Source organism: Zootoca vivipara, chromosome 5 (assembly GCF_963506605.1).
Source record: "Zootoca vivipara chromosome 5, rZooViv1.1, whole genome shotgun sequence".
Taxonomy (NCBI): Eukaryota; Metazoa; Chordata; class Lepidosauria; order Squamata; family Lacertidae; genus Zootoca; species Zootoca vivipara.
In genome coordinates this window covers 84,817,291-84,832,223 of record NC_083280.1, presented here as the reverse complement: position 1 = coordinate 84,832,223, position 14,933 = coordinate 84,817,291, and the positions used below count along the sequence as shown (strand labels likewise).

The following is a 14,933-nucleotide window of genomic DNA, read 5'->3' as shown; positions in this document are numbered from 1 at the left end:
CTTATTCCTTTGTTCACTTGTTTTCATAGATGTTTTCGAAACTACAAGTTTCCACACTAACCCTGCTAATGTCCTGATCTGTTTGCAATTTCTAGACATTTAATGAACCATTTCCCATTCCTTAATAAAAAGTTTGTTGTCTTGATTTCTTATTCTTAGGACATGTTTTGTCGTTTCCGCATGGTCCATTAATTTCTGTAGCCATTCTTCTCTCGTTGGGACGACTTCTTCTTGGGCATTGAAACAATTCAACTTATCTTGCAGGGTTGAGCTATCTCTCTTTTTCTCCTGCTGACAACACAGATTTTTTTGGGGGGGGGGATTGGGAATACTCTTTGCAAAGAGGCAGGGAAGAATGCACAAAAGAGTTCCACGCGTTTTTGCACCTCCAAAATAGGTTTTGCAGCATAGATTCCACACACACAAAAATCACTGGAGTAGGTAGACGTAAAGCCTTTGCAATGGAGAAGTAGGATTATATTACTGGTGAAGAGCTGGCAGAAAACATATCCAAACATGTCCTGCCATAGCTTTCCTGAAACTCCTCAGGCTGACTCACAACCATGATATCTGGAGTGGGTTGGTATGGAGAGCAGATTAAAATGCCGTTAGCATCAAAGAAAGAATCGAGGGATATTTAGTAGTCATGAATGCAAGACAACCCGACACAAGCTGCTCAGGGTTCGCCCACGCTTTGAGGAAATGGGAGGCGGTGTAATATATTCTCGGTATCCAGTTCCACCCTGCTTCCTTCTTAACTTTTGCGGCAAATTTACAGATGGCTCATTGATTGTTGGCCAAGGCGGGCATTGGGGGGGGGGGTCTTCCCTAATGGCAGCTACAGGATCAGAAAAGAGGCAGCTTTTATGAACGTGCTCTCTCTATGTCTTTAACGTAGAAGACAAGCAAGGATCATTGTAGGAGGGAAATGGCCCTATGGTCTAAACCACTGAGCCTCTTGGGCTTGCCGATTGGAGGGTAGCAGTTCGAATCCCCGCGGCAGAGTGAGCCCCCATTACTCTGTCCCAGCTCCTGCCAAACCTAGCAGTCCAAAAGCACGCCAGTGCAAGTAAATAAATAGGTACAGCTGTGGCGGGAAGGTAAACGGCGCTTCCATGCGCTCTGGCGCGCGTCACAGTGTTCCATTGCACCAGAAGCGGTTTAGTCATGCTGGCCACATGACCCGGAAAGCTGTCTGTGGACAAACGCCGGCTAGAACCCCTCCCCAACATGCAATTTTCTACGCTTCGGAGCTTTCAACCATACAAAGACCAAAGCAGTTTACCCACCTCCCAACATGAATTGCTCGTTTTAGCAACTGGTGTCCAACGTGTCCTGGAAACACCTTGGGTATTTTGAAGCTCATTTTCATTGTATGATTTTGCATGTGAAAATACAAGTTTTTGGTTTCCACCCCCCCACTGAGAACATGCAAAATACAGTTTCCTTGCGCCCTCCATGATTTTCAGCCATGACTGCAATAGAGAAAAGAAGGAACTCGTCTATGTCGGTTGCTGATTTCAAGTCTAGGCTATTTTATTGAGGCGAGCTCAAATATATATATATCATTTCATCTTCATTGTTCCCATGATTGGAGGGCCCAGCCCATCTACAGCCCCTGGGCTTCTCTCCTACAGCTTAAATGCCAACGTCACCCCATCGCCAATGGAGAGCATACTAATATTCACTCGTGGATCACGGAAGATCTTCTTATTCAACTGATGGAGGTGCTGGCCATCTAGGTCATCTTTGGCTGGCTTAAGGACTCTTCCCGACCACAAAACCTATTACAAGTAAAACACAGCAAAAGCGCACCTTTTATCCTTATATTTGCATAAATTTCATTCTATTTTATCTATATTTATTTCCATATATGCCTAGAGCCTGACACTGGAGTCTGACCAATGTACCACCAGATACGAAACAAAAAGCCCATTTCCCAAAATGTTCCTTGAAAAGTGTAGACTGCAGCTCTGAAAATAAGATCTAAGCCATCTAATGATGATGATGATAATTTATTTATATCCCACCCATCTGGCTGGGTTTCTCCAGTCACTCTGGGCGACTCCCAACAGAACATTAAAGCACGATAAAACATCAAACATTAAAAACTTCCCTAAACAGGGCTGCCATCAGATGTCTTCTTAAAAAGTCAGATAGTTGTTTATTTCCTTGACATCTGATGGGAGGGCGTTCCACAGGGCAGGCGCCACTACCGAGAAGGCCCTCTATATTTCAATCTTTGCTCATAAGTTGAGTCAAGCCGTCTTACTCCCAAACAAGGGACTGTACTTTTTGTCTTTTTTCTAATAGTAACTGAGATATTTTTAAGGGTACATGAGATAATTCCCTTCCCAACGAAGTTCCAAATGCTCCCCACCTTTCCTTTCCTTCCTGTTAGTAAAGGCATAATATGTGCCCTCTGTCCACCATCGCCAGTATTTTCCCGGTAAAACATACTCATGTGACTGAGGGCCTGTTAGTTTAACGCTGTCACCCCAAAATAAAGGAGTGGCTTCTATGAATTCCCTTGATCTGGACACTATGCATCAACAAAAGTCTAGTGTCCAGATCAAAGGAAGTCATAGTCCTGCTCTACTCTGCCACACCTGGAGTCAGGCCACACCTGGAATAATGTGTCTAGTTCTGGGTACCACAATGTAAGAATATTGACAAGCTGGAACATGTGCAGAGGAGGGCGACCAAGATGATCAAGGGCAGGCATAGGCAAACTCGACCCTCCAGATGTTTTGGGACTACAACACTCATCATCCCTGACCACTGGTCCTGTTAGCTAGGGATGATGGGAGTTGTAGTCCCCAAAGCTTCTGGAGGGCCGAGTTTGCCTATCAAGGGTCTGGAAGCCAAGTCTTATGAGGAATGGTTGAAGGAATTGGGAATGTCCAGCTTGGTGAAGAGGAAACTGAGAAAAGAGATGATAGCCATCTCCAAATATCTAAAGGGCTGTTACATGGAAGATGGAACAAGCTAGCTTCCTCCTGTTCTGGAGGGTAGGGCCCGAAGCAATGGCTTCAAGTTTCAAGGAAAGAGATTTTGACTAAACATCAGGAAGAGCTTTCTGACAGTAAGAGCTGTTTTGACAGTTGAGCGGACATCTATGAGGCCGTGGACTCTCCTTCCTTGGAGGTTTCTAAGCAGAGGATGGATGACCATCTGTCATGGATGCTTTAGTTGAGATTCCTGCATCACAGGGGGTTGGACTAGATGGCTCTGGGTGCCCCTCTTCCAGGTCTACAATTCAATGATTCTATAGTGTTCATATAATCAAATTATCTGTTGGAATTCTTTGAAATGATTTGGTATTTGATTGTTAAACAGGCTCCACAAAAAACCTATGCTCCAATAAATTTGTTAAGAACTTTTAAGGTCCCCCAAGACTTTCCTGAGGAAGCATGCTGTGCTTACATTATCAATTGCTATTATTCCTCCTTTTCTCACGAGCTTTAAGCATTTTTCATAGTAACCGTCATATCCATCTTTGTTAGCATCTATGAAAGCAAAGTCAAATGTCCCAGCTTCACCATTTTCCAGAAGTTCATCTAGACATTTAAAAAAAGGATAATTTCATTTCAAATAGGAAACATCTGTAGGACAGTTCAGTTTCAGTGAAATTAGCAGACTCCTCCAATTAGCATTGCCTAATGTCCAATAGCGCTTTGCTATAATATTAATAGGAGTTTGATTTTGTGTAAGTTGACATTTCAGAGGTGAGGGGCCTACAAGAAAGCAAACCATCCTTTATGAAAAACAACGCTTTTTTTGCATTAAGCCCCTCTCCTGACACACCACTGAAATGGTGAGCCCATTTTTTTATCTACTCTTCTCAACCTGTATGACATGTCACAATTCAGCTGCACATTCTATAATTTTCAGGTATTATTTACATACCTAGTGTTTGGCTGGCTGGATTTATCCTTAGGTCAATTTTGTGATCCACTCCTGCCTGAAGAAAGAGAGGGCTAAAAAAGGTTATTTCCTATGGAAGGCATACAGTCATACATTGGAATCCGTTCCGGAAGTCCGTTTCAACTTCCAAAACGTTTGAAAACCAAATTTTGGCTTCTGATTGGCATGGCCCAAAAGAGGCTGGGAACCACTGATTTAGATAGAAGGAAACAGCATCAAGGGGAGAGATTGATATACTCGCATAAGCCCAGCTGCGCCAACCAAATTCGTACTTCCCTGCAATTGATTCAGAGTTTAAAAACTAAGACGGATGTAAGAGAGAGGGCTTGCAGAGAGAAGCCCACTCTGCTTACTTCTACCAGCTGGGAGAACAGCAGTGAGAGCAGCAAGTCTGGGAGGGAAAACCAGGAACAGGAAGTGGTCAAGAAGGGTCCAGGGCTCTGCAGAGTCCTGGAGGCTCAGCTCCAGGCTGGGAGCAGGGAAGCAGGGGAGGAGCTAGCTTCAGCAGGGGCTGGAAGGGAGGGGGTGGGTAGAACGGCACCTCAGGAGCCTGGTTTGGGACCACGGAGGACCCGTAGAGCAAGGAGGAGGGGCGTTTGGATGCCCAGTCTTAAAAAGGCGGTCAGAGCCAGCGAGACACTATTGCGGGCTTCTGCCCCAATGCAGAGCAGACATGATTTGAGACATCTCACCACTGTATATAGCATGCACAATAAAACTCTGAAAAATCCAGAGGATGTGTGGAGTGCTTACTCGGGAGTAGCCAACACCCAACTGTGACAACACCCAATGCCTGAAATGACAGATCTCCCATGCAAAACATTGCTTCGCTCCGGTTATCAGGTCTCCCAATCCCCCAGGTGTGCCGGTGCTGCTCATTTACCTCTTTCCACACTGGCTTTCCGATATTGGCGTAATCTTCGCTTATATCGCAGGCGACGACTCTGCCATCCTCGGGTATGACCAGAGCCATGTTTAAAGCATTGTACCCTGTGAAGACACCTGAAACACACCAGGAATTACGGGCAGTTGTTGGAGCTTGGTCCCTATTTCTGCGACACAGGAGTTCCACGAGTTCTAGATCCCATTCTTAACTGGTATCTTTACACAACCTCCTCCATGCATGAGAGACTGCGGATGTCCTCAGTACTTGTTTACAGAGAGAGAGAAATATTAAAAATAATATCCTGGCCTCTTGGGTGGGTTATTCCAATCCTACTGACAATTTTAACGGTTTACAATGGTTTTTATGATAAATTATAAAATGTCCCCATTCCTTATTAAAATTAAAATCTTCCCGATTTCTGATTCTTCCGGTCATTTTGGCCATTTTGGCATAATCCATCAACTTGATTTGCCATTCTTCTCTGGTAGGGTTTTGAATATTTTCATGTCCTATTTGTAGAATGCCATTGTGTCACGAGAAAGCTACAGCAGAGAGAGAGGGAGAAGCAGACTCCACAAATCTCTTGTTCCTTTGTCCAATGACCAATCCTGCACGGATGCTTGTGGTGTCTCTGCAAAACCCCAAAATTGCTCTCTTCTGCCCCACCCCGAATTATCTTGCAGTCTCTAGTAACTAATACAGAAGTGGAGGTGGTGGCAGAGACGGCCCAACTGAAACTTGCGTGCCAAGTGTTTTTTCCCCACCCATGCAGCCCTTGAGACTTGTCTCTCATTTGGCCCTGCCGTGCCCTTCCTATAAGCAGCTCAGAATGGTGCTCTTGACCGTGGGTTAAGCCCTGAAATGCAATTATTCAATGCTTACTTATTTATAGTGTTTGCCCTTGCGACTTCACAACACTCAGAGCAATCTAACCGCAGTCAATGTACATTTGCAGGAGCTGTGGCAAGTTTGGGAATACAATATGGTCTGGGACGCAGCGCCGTTCGGAAGCCACTTCCTGGAAAAATAAAACTTCTCAGAATGGTTGGCCTAAGAGATTGCAGCCTGCTCAATGCTAGGCTTCCATTCAACATGGAAGCCGGCCAGCTCAGCTCAAAGAAGCTAGGATAATTCAGACTGGGCTCAGGCACTGAGGCATCTTTGGAGAAACCAACACAATGTTTTAAGGTGTTTTAAGATTGAATGCTGAGAAAGTCACAGAAATTCTAAAAGAACAAACGTCTGTGGCAGAATTGGGAGTATTTGTTCCTCTGCCTCAGTCCACAGCCTGAAAAGAACACGGGGATCTTTAGAGTCAAGCAAAATGTTGGGGCCAAAGAACAGAAACTAGAAACTGGTTGGATGCTAAGCAAAGTAATGGGCTATGTTGAATCAGCCATGCTAACAGATAAAATACAAGAATATAATGATGATTGGTTGGGTTTTTTGTTTTTGTTTTTGAAGAATTGAAACCTTTTTCAAATTATTTGAAGAAATACTATAGCACAAAGAACCCGCCAGCGGGTTTCAAACTATGAGCGACAGAAAGAATGAAAGATTATTGTGTTATGACTACATTAAAAAAGAGGGGAGACAGGATGTAGCATAGGGGGAGGATATGGAAAAAAAAATTCATGGAAAATGGGATGGGATGGTGACACTCTCTCTAACGTATTGGATTTTTTATGTGGAATTTTTTAAAAGAAAGAAAGAAAGAAAGTGATTGGATGCCAGACTTCCAGTGGACGCAAGGTCACTTCTCTTCCAGATGTGATTAGCAGGCAACAGCCACATGACCCACAGATCCTGCAATTCAGCCTACAGATCATTCTGGAGCCATCCCTGCATAAACAGAATGACTTACCTACTTCAATGACCTTCTTTGCTTTGATCAGCCTCGCCAGGTTGGCCATAAGCTGGGCCTGGTCAATGGACACCATCATCCTTTTATTGGGAAGGTTCGAAGTGACCTAGAAAAGAACATCTGTTTATTACAAGTTGCTAACTTACTGATCAGTAACCAGTGCTATAAGTTATTATGGGGTGTGGGGGCTGTTTGTGCATGTGAACATAATTTGCCTTTGGCTGATTTCTCCATCTGTATGACCAGAGAAATGACAATAACCTTCTGCACAGTGCTATTTTTTTTCAAGCAAAAGAGGTGCCAGAACTCTCCAGGAATGCCGCGCTTGTTCTCTTAGTTTGGGCAAGATCTCTTCGTTTGGGCAAGTTCTCTAAGTTTGGGCAAGTTCCAGCTGAAAACCTCCCCCTGCTTCTGCATAAAATATTTGGCTGTAAGTCATTTGAGTTGCCTTTAGCAAAGAAAAAGCAACCGATAACTTTGACGAATAATAATAATCACAATAATAATGGCAAAGGCTGTACACTGAATAGCAGGGGTGTGGGGAAACTATTGATCCACAACTGAATAGACAGGTAACACAGGGATACACATTTTCAAAACTGTTACATGCAGTGGCAGAGCTTCACGCTCCGGCACCAGGGGGCGGAGAGCAGACGGGGGCGGGGTTGGCACACGTCCTGGGGGCGTGGCACGCCGTTTGTGGGGGCGTGGCACCCAGCGCGGACGGGGGGGGGCAGCCACGATGAATTGCAAGGGTATTTCAAATTGAGTTCAGAGCGGCAAGGGGAAAGGAGAGTCCAAGCGAGGATACAGCCTACTTCTCACTGTGGCTTAGCAGTTCCACTTCAGAGGAACACAGCCTGGTGTTCACGTGATGCAACACTCTCTCAGGAAAGCAAAAGCTTCATTCCCCCCCAAACAAGACTAGCAGGTTGGGGAGAAACCTAACTGAGCACCTCTCTCTCTTGTCTTGAGTCAGCATTCAGCCAGCCAGTGTGCACCTCCACTTGCAATGGAAGTCAGCATGGCCACATTTACAGGGGCAAAGGGAGGTCCTGGTCTTTACTGATTTTCTATTGTTTTTTAGAAGGCTATATGGGGATTATCTGGTGAAAATAGCACAGAAACATGGGGCGGAGCTTGTGGGTTTCATTGTGGGCCCCATAGATCTTTTCCTCGAAACAACACAGAGTGGCTTCGGTTCTGACGCGGAAAGAAAGCATTGTGGAAAATAAACATCTTCTGGGGTGTCTACCCTTATCATCTCATGGAGAAGACAAAACCCAGTTCTGGAGAATGAGCAAGTTCCTAAGTGGACTCTGAACGGGGCACTTATGTGAGAGCTGAAGTCGTCAGATAGACCCAGTTAGAAAGACGTACTTACCAATCTTAGCTTCTTCAAAGCTGGGTGCTCCCTCAAGGAGTGATCCAGTACGTACTGCAGTAATGGGCTGTTTTTCCCTCGGAAACGGCTTTTGGGAGTTCCAAAGGGAAGGCCTGAATATCTTCTGCCTTTTGGGAAAGAAATAAGACAAGCATACAAACCCGTAAGCTTCCAAAGAGCCCAGGTATGACTGCATGCACACATCGCTCCCTTGCACCTAAGGGTTTCCCCCGTTCATAGAATAATAGAATCATAGAGTTGGAAGAGACCACGAGGGCCATCCAGACCAACCCCTTGCCAAGCAGGAAACACCATCAAAGCATTCTTGACATATGGCTGTCAAGCCTCTGCTTAAAGACCTCCAAAGAAGGAGACTCCACCACACTTCTTGGCAGCAAATTCCACTGTCGAACAGCTCTTACTGTCAGGAAGTTCTTCCTAATGTTTAGGTGGAATCTTCTTTCTTGTAGTTTGAATCCGTTGCTCCGTGTCTGCTTCTCTGGAGCAGCAGAAAACAACCTTTCTCCCTCCTCTATATGACATCCTTTTATATATTTGAACATGGCTATTATCTCCCCTTAACCTTCTCTTCTCCAGGCTAAACATACCCAGCTCCCTAAGCCGTTCACTTCAATGGCGGAATCAGATCTGCCCATGCAATCATTTACAGGCCTGTCTTCTTCATGGAAGTTAATGGTAAAGCTCATCCCAAACTCAGTGTGTACATCAAAGCACAAGAGCCCTGGGACAGGGGCAGTAGACATCAAGGCTGGGTCCCACCCTCTTTCCTCTAGAAAGGCGTCACAGGACTGGGAGCATGCCGATTGCTGCAATGTGATTTCCCACAGCCCGCCAAACCGAACAGAGCACCATAGCACTACTGTACAGTGGAACTCTGCTTCCTCCAGGCTCCATCCAGCCCTGAACAGGAGGGCTGTTACACTATACAGTGGTACCTTGGTTCTCAAACTTAATCCGTTCCGGGAGTCTGTTCGACTCCCAAAACCATTCGAAAACCAAGGCGCGTCTTCTGATTGGCTGCAGGAGCTTCCTGCACTCAATCGGAAGCCGCGTCAGACGTTCAGCTTCTGAACTGGATCACTTACTTCCAGGTTTGCAGCGTTTGGGAGCCGATTCGTTAGACAACCTAAGGCATTCGAGAACCAAGGTGCCACTGTACAAGGGGCATGGGTGGCGCTGTGGTCTATCTAAACCACTGAGCCTCTTGAACTTGCCAGTCAAGAAGGTCAGCAGTTCAAATCCCCGCAACGGGGTGAGCTCCCGTTGCTCTGTCCCAGCTCCTGCCAACCTAGCAGTTCGAAAGCATGCCAAAAAGTGCAAGTAGATAAATAGGTACCACTACAGCGGGAAGGTAAATGGCATTTCCATGCACTCTGGTTTCCGTCACAGTGTTCTGTTGCGCCAGAAGCGGTTAACTCCTGCTGGCCACATGACCCGGAAAGCTGTCTGTGGACAAACACAGGCTCCTTTGGCCTGAAGGGAGATGAGTGCCACAACCCCATCGTCAACCCCATAGTCGCCTTTGACTGTCCAGGGGTCCTTTACCTTTTCTTTTTTATTGAGTGTCACATAGTATCAAAACCCTAAACTCCCTCAATTTGTCCTGTTAAAGGGAGACTGGGGCTTGCCCCAACCCTAAACCATTAGGGTTTGGGTTGCCCCCTCAGCACAGCCACTCCTCCACCCTCGCCCGGTCCAAGCCGTGGGGCCGCTGGGGAACGCGCAACAGGGCGGCGCCCACGCGGATCCTGCTTCCAAGGCGGACTCAGAGGACAAAGGGATCTAGTCGCAGGATCTTACCTACTAGGAATCCAGCAACAGCAACTAACCCCAGCGCTGCAGTCCCGACGACTGCTTCTTTGGAGAGGTTGAAAGCGGGCATTTTTGTTTTGGTTTTATTTTTGAGGTTTTCGTGGAAAGCGTGCTAGGGAAGGAGGAGACTTCCTGCAGCTTTGCACGCCGAAGTGGACTTTCTCCCCGCCGCGCTCACGTGACGCCTGCAAGCTCTTGCTGTCGTCACGGGAAGGGAGAGGAAATTCTCGGTTTGAGCGGGCGCGCGCGTGCAGGAGCGGAACTAGGGGAAAGCCCACCCGTCTTGTGGGTAGAGCAGCCGGGGCGTCGCAGGCTCGACCCCCGGCAGCTGCGAAAAGGCTGAAAGCCTGGACAATCGTAGAATGATCGAATCGTAGAGTTGGAAGAGGGGCACCCAGAGTCATCTAGTCCAACCCTCTGCGATGCAGGAATCTCGAACTCTAGCATCCAGGACAGACCCAATCTCTGCTTCGACACCTCCAAGGAAGGAGAGTCCGCAACCTCACGAGTGTGTTTATTCCACTATCGATCAACTTCTTTTAAAAACCAACAACACACACACACACACACCTTTTTTATTTTGACAAAGTAATAATCATAAATAAGCATAAATAAATAAGCAATAATAAAAATTGCACCCCACCACCAAGACCATTCCATTGTAACTATCCGACCTCCCAAAATGTCAACACCTCTTGCGATGGTTCGACCCCTTTCCGTTTTAACGGTACAAATTCTACAAACACCTTCCAGATCTTCTCGAAATCATTTCTCCCGCAAATTCCCCGTCTTACCTTAATGGCACATGTTAATTCATCATTAATAGCTATATCCCACACCTCTTTATAGTCGAACTACTCTTCCGGCAGGAAGTTCTTCCTGATGTTTAGTCGGAATCTCCTTGAGACCTTGTAACTTGATACCTTGATACTGTGTTTTAATTTGTTGGAAGCTGCCCAGAGTTCCTGGGGTAACTCCAGGCATAGGCAAACTCGGCCCTCCACCTGTTTTAGGACTACAACTCCCATCATCCCTAGCTAACAGGACCAGTGGTCGGGGATGATGGGAATTGTAGTCTCAAAACATCTGGAGGGCCGAGTTTGCCTATGCCTGGATAACACAGTCAGATGGGCGAATATTATTGTTATTGTTATTGCTACCATTGGTTAGGGTCCTACCCTCCAAGCCTTCTGCCAACCTAGCAGTTTGAAAGCATACCAGTGCAAATAGATAACTAGGTACCGCTGTGGTGGGATGGTAAACAGCGCTCCCATGCGCTTTGGTTTCTGTCACGATGTCCTGTTGCGCCAGAAGCGGTTTAGTCAAGCTGTCTGTGGACAAACGTTGGCTCCCTTGGCCTGATAGCGAGATGAGCGCTGCAACCCCATAGTTGCCTTTGCCTGGACTTTACTGTCCAGGGGTCCTTTACCTTTTACCTCCCCTGGAAGGGTCAGGATGGCGAGGCGGTCTCCACCATTTCTCCTCCTGTGCCCAGCTCCTGACAGCACCACAGAGATAGGGCAATGTATCTTAGAAATACAACTACGTAGGTAATTGGTATATAAAATGTCTTAAGCAAATTAAAAAAGGGGAAAACTTTGCATGCTAAATCTCTGCCGGCCAGGCAGCCTTAAAAACAGAGGAGCCTTGCTATAGGTCAGGCATAGGCAAACGCAGCCCTCCAGATGTTTTGGGACTACAACTCCCATGATCCCTAGCCAAGAGGACCAGTGGTCAGGGATGATGGGAATTGTAGTCCCAAAACATCTGAAGGGTCGAGTTTGCCTATGCCTGCTATAGTCCAATACAATACAAGCAGCACGCAAAGGCACAAGATTCAATCAAGTTTCAATCAAGTATTATTAGTACAAAAAGAGAACAATAAGAGAACCATATACAAACGCTGACACAGAAGCCAAAACCAAAAGTCAAGCAGATAGCATATGCAAATAAATACCAAAAGGCAAACCAGTCTTTATGGTCCTTGAGGCTCTGTAGTGGTCAGCCAACTGTCCGTTCCAGACAGTCTGTGGAGTACTTAAACTGAAGTGTACTTAACTTGAAGCAAACTTTCCCATTGAAAGCAATGGAAAGTGGATTAATCTGTTCCAGATGGGTCTGCGGAGTACGCAACCTGAAGCGTACGTAACTTGAGGTATGAGTGTAATTGGTTCCGGAAGTCCCTACTTAACCTGAAGCGTACTTAACCTGAAGCGAACTTTCCCATTGAAAGTAATGGAAAGTGGATTAATCCATTCCAGACAGGCCCGCGGAGTACTTAAACTGAAAATACTCAAACTGAGGCATACTTAAACCGAGGCATAGCTGCCAAGTTTTCCCTTTTTTCGCGAGGAAGCCTATTCAGCATAAAGGAAAATCCCTTTAAAAAAGGGATAACTTGGCAGCTATGACGAGGTATGACTGTACATCACAGAATCCTAGAATCATACAGTTGGAAGGGACCACGAGGGTCATCTAGTCCAACCCTCCGCAATGCAGGAATCTTTTTGCCCAACATGGTGCTCAAACCCACAACCATGAGGTTACGAGTCTCATGCTCTACGGACTGAGCTATACCACCCAACCACCTCTGCTCAACATTCTTACAACCCACAAATGGAAAGATCCCTGCCTTTACATTTGATTTGCATCAGTCCAAATAACTGCAGAATGGATCACAGTCGTAGGATTTAAAAAATGGATTTAAAAAAGGATTTAAAAAGAAAGTTGGGAGTGCAGCTGAAGGTGCCATGTTAAATATCATAAATCAGATTACTGTAGTAACTATCTGCCTCCATCTAGTGGTCATTCTTAGTAACCACTTCCTATTATGTGGTTCCTATTATGCTTTCGAAAGTTTAGCATCATTGATTTTATGGATAGAGACATGGGTTTTTCGATTTTTGGTGTAATTCTGACCCGCCGGTCAGGGATTTTTTTTTAAAAAAATGTTTCTCCGCAGGTCAAGTTGTCGAGGCCTGATTTTTCTTCCTATGATAAAAACACTTTTTTTCCTACCGCCTAATGTATCAGGGGGGTCTTTGCAACAGTTTGGCACCATAATAGAGTGAATAGGATAACGTCAGATTTTTGGTGAAATTCTGACCGGCGGGTCAGGGATTTTTTTCAATAAAATGTTTTTCCACAGGTCAAGTTGCAGAGGACTGATTTTTCTTCCTATGGTGAAAACCCTTCTGTTTCGATCGCCAAATGTATCAGGGGAGTCTTTGCAACAGTCTGGCACCATTTTTGAGTGAATAGGATAACGTCAGATTTTTGGTGTAATTCTGACCGGTGGGTCAGGTTTTTTTTTCAAAAAAATGTTTTTCCACAGGTCAAGTTGCCGAGGACTGATTTTTCTTCCTATGGTGAAAACCCTTCTGTTTCGATCGCGAAATGTATCAGGGGAGTCTTTGCAACAGTTTGGCACCATTTTTGAGTGAATAGGATAACGTCAGATTTTTGGTGTAATTCTGACCGGCGGGTCAGGGATTTTTTTTTCAAAAAAATGTTTTTCCGCAGGTCAAGTTGTCGAGGCCTGATTTTTCTTCCTATGGTGAAAACCCTTCTGTTTCGATCACCAAATGTATCAGGGGAGTGTTTGCAACAGTTTAGCACCATAATAGAGTGAATAGGATAATGTCAGATTTTTGGTGCAATTCTGACCAGCGGGTCATGGATTTTTTCAAAAAAATGTATTTCCGCAGGTCAAGTTGTCGAGGCTTGATTTTTCTTCCTATGATAAAACCCCTTCTTTTTCCACCGCCAAATGAATCAGGGGAATTTTTGCAACAGTTTGGCACCATAATAGAGTCAATAGGATAACGTCAGATTTTTGGTGAAATTCTGACCCGCGGGTGAGGGATTTTTTTTTCAAAAAAATGTTTTTCCGCAGGTCAAGTTGTCGAGGCCTGATTTTTCTTCCTATGATAAAAACCCTTCTGTTTCCACCGCCAAATGTATCAGAGGAGTCTTTGCAACAGTTTGGCACCATTTTTGAGTGAATAGGACAACGTCAGATTTTTGGTGTAATTCTGACCTGCGGGTCAGGGATTTTTTTCAAAAATGTTTTTCCGCAGGTCAAATTGTCGAGGCTTGATTTTTCTTCCTATGACAAAAACCCTTCTTTCTTCACCGCCAAATGTATCAGGGGAGTCTTTGAAACAGTTTGGCACCATTTTTGAGTGAATAGGATAACGTCAGATTTTTGGTATAATTCTGACCGGCGGGTCAGGGATTTTTTTCAAAAAAATGTTTTTCCGCAGGTCAAGTTGTCGAGGCCTGATTTTTCTTCCTATGGTGAAAACCCTGCTGTTTCGATCGCCAAATGTATCAGGGGAGTCTTTGCAACAGTTTGGCACCATTTTTGAGTGAATAGGATAACGTCAGATTTTTGGTGAAATTCTGATCCGCGGGTCAGGGATTTTTTTCAAAAAAATTTTTTTCTGCAGGTCAAGCTGCAGAGGCCTGATTTTTCTTCCTATGGTGAAAACCCTTCTGTTTCGATCGCCAAATGTATCAGGGGAGTCTTTGAAACAGTTTGGCACCATTTTTGAGTGAATAGGAAAACGTCAGATTTTTGGTGAAATTCTGACCTGTGGGTCAGGGATTTTTTTCAAAAAAATGTTTTTCCGCAGGTCAAGTTGTCGAGGCCTGATTTTTCTTACTATGACCAAAACCCTTCTTTTTTCACTGCCAAATGTATCAGGGGAGTCTTTGCAACAGTTTGGCACCATAATAGAGTGAATAGGATAACGTCAGATTTTTGGTGTAATTCTGACCCGCCGGTCAGGGATTTTTTTTCAAAAAATGTTTTTCCGCAGGTCAAGTTGCCGAGGACTGATTTTTCTTCCTATGGTGAAAACCCTTCTGTTTCGATCGCCAAATGTATGAGGGGAGTCTTTGCAACAGTTCGGCACCATTTTTGAGTGAATAGGATAACATCAGATTTTTGGTGTAATTCTGACCAGCGGGTCATGGATTTTTTCAAAAAAATGTATTTCCGCAGGTCAAGTTGTCGAGGCTTGATTTTTCTTCCT

The 14,933-nt window shown here is 45.1% G+C and overlaps 1 protein-coding gene across 1 annotated transcript; it reads right to left on the bottom strand.

Moving 5' to 3' along the window:
• Positions 1 to 1,511: 1,511 nt before the first annotated feature.
• Positions 1,512 to 10,072, bottom strand: COMTD1 (catechol-O-methyltransferase domain containing 1). Its single transcript, XM_035138558.2, has 7 exons — positions 9,883 to 10,072; positions 8,062 to 8,189; positions 6,678 to 6,783; positions 4,811 to 4,929; positions 3,910 to 3,964; positions 3,427 to 3,560; positions 1,512 to 1,784 (listed from the first exon to the last, which is right to left on the bottom strand). Exons 1-7 carry the CDS (start codon positions 9,962 to 9,964, stop codon positions 1,632 to 1,634), a joined length of 777 nt encoding a protein of 258 aa, XP_034994449.2. The 5' UTR covers positions 9,965 to 10,072; the 3' UTR covers positions 1,512 to 1,631.
• Positions 10,073 to 14,933: the final 4,861 nt, after the last annotated feature.

Coding starts and splice junctions, on each gene's coding strand:
- COMTD1 (XM_035138558.2), bottom strand. CDS start 9,964: ATGCCCGCTTTCAACCTCTCCAAAGAAGCAGTCGTCGGGACTGCAGCG. Junction 8,190..9,882: donor TGTTGCTGGATTCCTAGTAG/GTAAGATCCTGC, acceptor CTTTCCCAAAAG/GCAGAAGATATTCAGGCCTT. Junction 3,965..4,810: donor GAAAGCCAGTGTGGAAAGAG/GTAAATGAGCAG, acceptor CTCTTTCTTCAG/GCAGGAGTGGATCACAAAAT.